The sequence below is a fragment of the Gossypium hirsutum genome, chromosome A10, assembly GCF_007990345.1.
Source record: "Gossypium hirsutum isolate 1008001.06 chromosome A10, Gossypium_hirsutum_v2.1, whole genome shotgun sequence".
Classification (NCBI taxonomy): Eukaryota; Viridiplantae; Streptophyta; class Magnoliopsida; order Malvales; family Malvaceae; genus Gossypium; species Gossypium hirsutum.
In genome coordinates, this window is record NC_053433.1 from 70,513,870 (window position 1) to 70,518,818 (window position 4,949).

The window sequence follows — 4,949 nt, forward strand, 5'->3', positions numbered from 1 at the left end:
AATAAGGTTTTTCAACTTTATTACACTTCATCTATTTAATATTGATTAGAATAAGGTGTTTCAACCTCACTACACTCATTCTATTAGAATATGATTTTACAAGTTTATAAATAGACATAGTCTACTCTTCTTGTAATCATTCGAATTTCAACATAGTGAATTATCTTCTCCTCTGCCAGTGGTTTTTTTTCTAAAAGGGTTTTCACGTAAAAATCTATGTGTTTTTTATTTTTCTTTCTCTTTTTTTTGTGATACATTGTCATTATCGACGTTTTATTTTTCACAGATGTCCAAATGAACCTTGACAAACACATATATTTATTCCACCTATCTCGATTCATAGTTGTGTCATGATGAAGAAAAGAATCTATAACATTCCCTAGATTCCTTAAAATAGATTCTAAAGAAAAACCTAGTAAAAGAACATGCACTTGAATAGAAATCCATGTGATTATAATCAATATCCTTTGATTCTCTCCTTTGGCCAATTGATGTATTAGAGGAGTAAAATTATTAAAAGAACAGAACCTCAACTTATCATATTCTTCAGATCAACCGTATTTATAATTTAATGAGATAAAGATTTTCCCCCAATAATTAGATATTCATCCTTTGAATCGATCTCCATATGTTGAGAAGGGTTCTCTCCGTTGTTCTCCATTGCAAAAAGTGATAATTCGTTCTCCTAAAAATTCCGAACTAAACATAGATTATGATCAATATCATTCTTATAAATTTCCTCCAGTAGAAAATTTGTTCATCTTCTTTAACTAGAATCTACAACGCTTGAAACTCAGGATCCATACCTGATGCAAAAATGAAACAAATTGACTAAATAATACAAAAACCATGCATGATAAAAGCCATTTTACTGCATTCTACTCGATATTATAATGTAAACCTTTCAAGATAATCCCATTAATAGATTTGTGACAATTTCAACTATCAATAAACATAACCATGTGTGGCATTCTCAAATTGCTATCTATTTAATTAATGATTTATTGTATCTTTCTGTATTCTTCCAACATGTGCAATTTAGTATTAATTTTTTTTATTCTTCATGCTTGTTTTATGGTTCATACTTACGGCTCGTGGTTGCATATCTCAATAATGTCATTTACAAAGTTCGAACATATATTCTCTTTTTGGGAGTGTAATGTACCCTACCACCACACCCAATATTTGTTGGTAAATTTAGTGTTACTTTTAATCCTAGGAATTAATCCGTCCACTATTTTATTTAATAATAGAAATCTAATTGATGACATTATTAAAAGGATTTTTATTAAATTAGATTAGGCGGCATTTCTAAGATAAAAATTGTTGCTTACATACTAATATTACACTATTGAAAGATCAAATAAGTAAATACAAATGTTGAATTTGGGATTGTAAAGTTTTTGGTTTTGAGTCCACAGTTTTAAAGGTCCTATAGCAATAAACAAAGTGAAAGTCGATACTTCAGGTTTTTTTTGTTTGTTTTACATGACTTCTATATGTAATTTTATATCGGTCAGATGAATTTTTTTTAAAGTTTAAAATTGCCACAAAATCCAATTTAATTGAAATCTTTTGATGATGTTATCAATTAGATTTAAATTGTTAAAGCAAAAGAAAATAGGGACTGAATTTATGAAATTAAAATTAAAAGGATTAATTCATAAAAAATGCAGAGTATATGGGCTGGAAGCAGAATTAGACCTTAGTTAATGTTTTATGAGATGAAAATTATATTCTCGTTTTCCTTTTCTTTTCTTTTTTTTTTTGTACAAAAAATTTATCATTCATTCACCCCGGTTGCTGGTCCCAGCTGGTCGTCAAGTAAAAATAGAACTTTGTGAGTGACTTGATAAATTGAGTTTGTCTTTAGTGATATAAAACCAAAAGTCTTGCCATACACGAAAAAAAGAACTCAATCCAAGATATCTCTTGTGCTTCAACATATCCATCTGAAGATGCTTGTTAAACCAACAAATTGTGGTAAAATAAACCCTTTTTAAGTCTAAAAGTATCTCAAATAAACCTGGTTGCTGTATCAATCCAAGAAGCTATTCATTCTTCAAGAACTACAGTCTATAATACACTAGAAGGCAGCCAAGGGAAAACAAGTGTATTGAAGAGGAAAACGATGATTGGCATCAAGGATCTGTACAGTGTTCTGACTGCAGTTGTTCCTCTTTATGTCACCATGTTCTTGGCTTATGGTTCAGTAAAATGGTGGAAAGTATTCACCCCCGAACAATGTGCCGGCATCAACAGATTCGTCGCCATCTTCGCCGTTCCGCTCCTCTCCTTCGAGTTCGTTTCGAGGATAAATCCTTACAAAATGGACCTCCTTTTCCTTGCCGCTGATGGAGTCTCAAAAGTCCTGATATTGTTTGCTTTGCTTTGTTGGGCCAATTTCACAAAGAGAGGCGGCCTGGACTGGTCTATCACAGTTTTCTCACTTTCCACACTCCCAAACACTCTTGTCATGGGGATTCCCCTACTGAAATCCATGTATGGGGATGACAAGGAATACCTAATGATTCAAGTTGTGGTGCTGCAATGCATAATCTGGTATACCCTATTACTGTTTTTGTTTGAATATAGAGAAACAAGAACTGAAGTCTTGAGCAAGTTCAAGGAAAGTAGTGTTAGTTCTAAGAACTGTTGCAGTGAAGATGAAGTCATTAATGTTATTGCCACAACATCATCTAACCAGCAGCAGCAGCAGCAGCAGACGGCTCAAAATGCAAACAAGATTGCACCAGATCAATCTCAGCGATTCAGGCCTATGGTAGCAGCATCGATGGAGGGTGAGGGTAAAGAGCTCCATTTATTCATTTGGAGATGTGGATGTTGCATTTCAACTGGCAAGTCTTAACAGCTAACACTACAAATTTCGAAATTTTAATCCATATATATTTCTTCCACATTTCGCATGAATTGTTCTGATGTATGAATGATATCTTAGATGGGACAAGTACTACCTGTGAGAAGCAGTCAGTGCAAGCTGGTCAAAGAGAAGAAAGCAGTAGTACTGCAAAGGGGGTTGAGAGTGTGAAGCAAGAGAATGTCGAAAATGCTAGCATTCCCTCTTCTTTTTCTCCATCAATGCTCCTCAAAATATTGAGAAAAGTCTGGCTCAAGCTTGTGAGGAACCCTAACTCTTACTCAAGTTTGCTGGGTCTTAGCTGGGCTTTAGTCTCTTGCAGGTTCTTTTAGGCCTCACTTACTCACTTTCTAAATGCTATGTTGCTCAGACTCGGAATGAGTGTCGGGTACCCTATGTGTCCAACACGGTTATATTCAATATTTTAAATCTATAAATACGATGTATTGGATACGAACACCTCAAAGAAAACAAGGAGTCAGAGTAATATAGTGTAGATGTTCACCCTATTCCAGCCTTATTAACTGGTCAATTGCTTTTGTCTACAGATGGGACATAAAGAAGCCCCAAATAATGGAAAATTCAGTCACGATATTGTCAAGTGCAGGTCTTGGGATGGCAATGTTTAGCCTTGGTAACATCTTTTTATTTTTTCTTTTTTCTTAGGAAAACCCCATTAATCAAAAAGTTGAATAAGAATTAAGCTAAAATTTGTTAATTGTATAAGGATTATTCATGGCTTTGCAACCAAGGATCATTGCCTGTGGAAAGAAGCTGGCTTTATATGGGATGGTAGCTAGGTTTATAGCAGGACCGGCAGTAATGGCGATAGCATCCATCGCAGTTGGCCTCAAAGGCACTACCTTAAAGTTGTCTATTGTACAAGCAGCATTGCCTCAAGGAATTGTCCCTTTCGTTTTTTCTAGGGAGTATAATCTGCATCCTGATGTATTGAGCACTGCGTGAGTTACACCACAAAATATCAAATGCAGTTAATCTATATATATATATATATACCGCAAATACATACAGGACTGTAATCTAAATTGTACTAATATCTGTGTTTGTATGTGCAGGGTGATATTTGGAATGATAGTTTCTCTGCCCATAACAATAGTATATTACATTGTGTTGGGTATTTGAGGAGTCATATTTGGAAGGATGAAAACATAAACATGAGGAACTCAGCAGCATTGTTCAGAGAGATCCAGGGTTATGGTCAAAACCAGCAGCAGCAATATTCATATGTTTTTGTGCTGAGTTGATGTTTAGTTTTGCTCAGGCATGAAGCAGCACCGGGTTCTGAGTCTTTTTATTAAACTCAAATACTACCCCCCCTATTGCCTAATCCGTTTTTGAAGGGTACATTTCATGCATTCAGAGCTCATGTATCCTGTTTCTATTATGTATATGTATATGTATACGGCATGAACACATAAGAAACTTCATATCAAACATTGCCAATGAATTAAGTCTCGTAATCCATAAATCATAGTGCTTAATACATCAACTTCAATCCTCAAAAGCAACGGCGAAGCCATGAATGTTTATAAGGGCTGGATGTTTATATAAAGTAATACCTTTTTATTGGTCTAGCTTACTTGAACAAACTGCTTTCAAAATCTAAGTTAATTTTGATCACCCAAATTCACATTTTAAAAAAGTAAAATATATTAAATATTACAATTATTTAAGTTTTTCTTATCAAATTAACATTATTTTCTTACCAATTTAATATTTAAACACTACCTTATATTAATTTATCAAATTAAATTAAAAGTGTTATCAAATATCTTTTTTATCAAATTAATATTCAGATACTAGTTTATATTAATTTATCAAATTTAATATAAAAAATTATAAATTATATAAAAGAAATCAAACTAAATTTCTTTAGAAAACTGGGGGAGGGGCAAACAAAATTATCATATTTTTACACATTAATTATAATATTAAAATAAGATTTAAGAAATTTAGGGGGCTGGATCCCCTTTCAGCTCCCCTAAACCCGTCTTTGCTCATAAAAGACTGGGTCATTAGAAGACATAAAGGTTCTTCATCATGATTGTCA

The 4,949-nt window shown here is 33.4% G+C and overlaps 1 protein-coding gene across 1 annotated transcript; it reads left to right on the forward strand.

Annotated features, from left to right (window-relative positions):
* Nucleotides 1-1,885: 1,885 nt before the first annotated feature.
* On the forward strand, nt 1,886-4,346 carry LOC107897140 (probable auxin efflux carrier component 1c). Its single transcript, XM_016822487.2, has 5 exons — nt 1,886-2,858; nt 2,960-3,200; nt 3,427-3,512; nt 3,606-3,840; nt 3,955-4,346. The coding sequence occupies exons 1-5, from the start codon at nt 2,132-2,134 to the stop codon at nt 4,019-4,021; spliced, it is 1,356 nt and encodes a 451-aa protein (XP_016677976.1). The 5' UTR covers nt 1,886-2,131; the 3' UTR covers nt 4,022-4,346.
* The last annotated feature ends 603 nt before the right edge of the window (nt 4,347-4,949 follow it).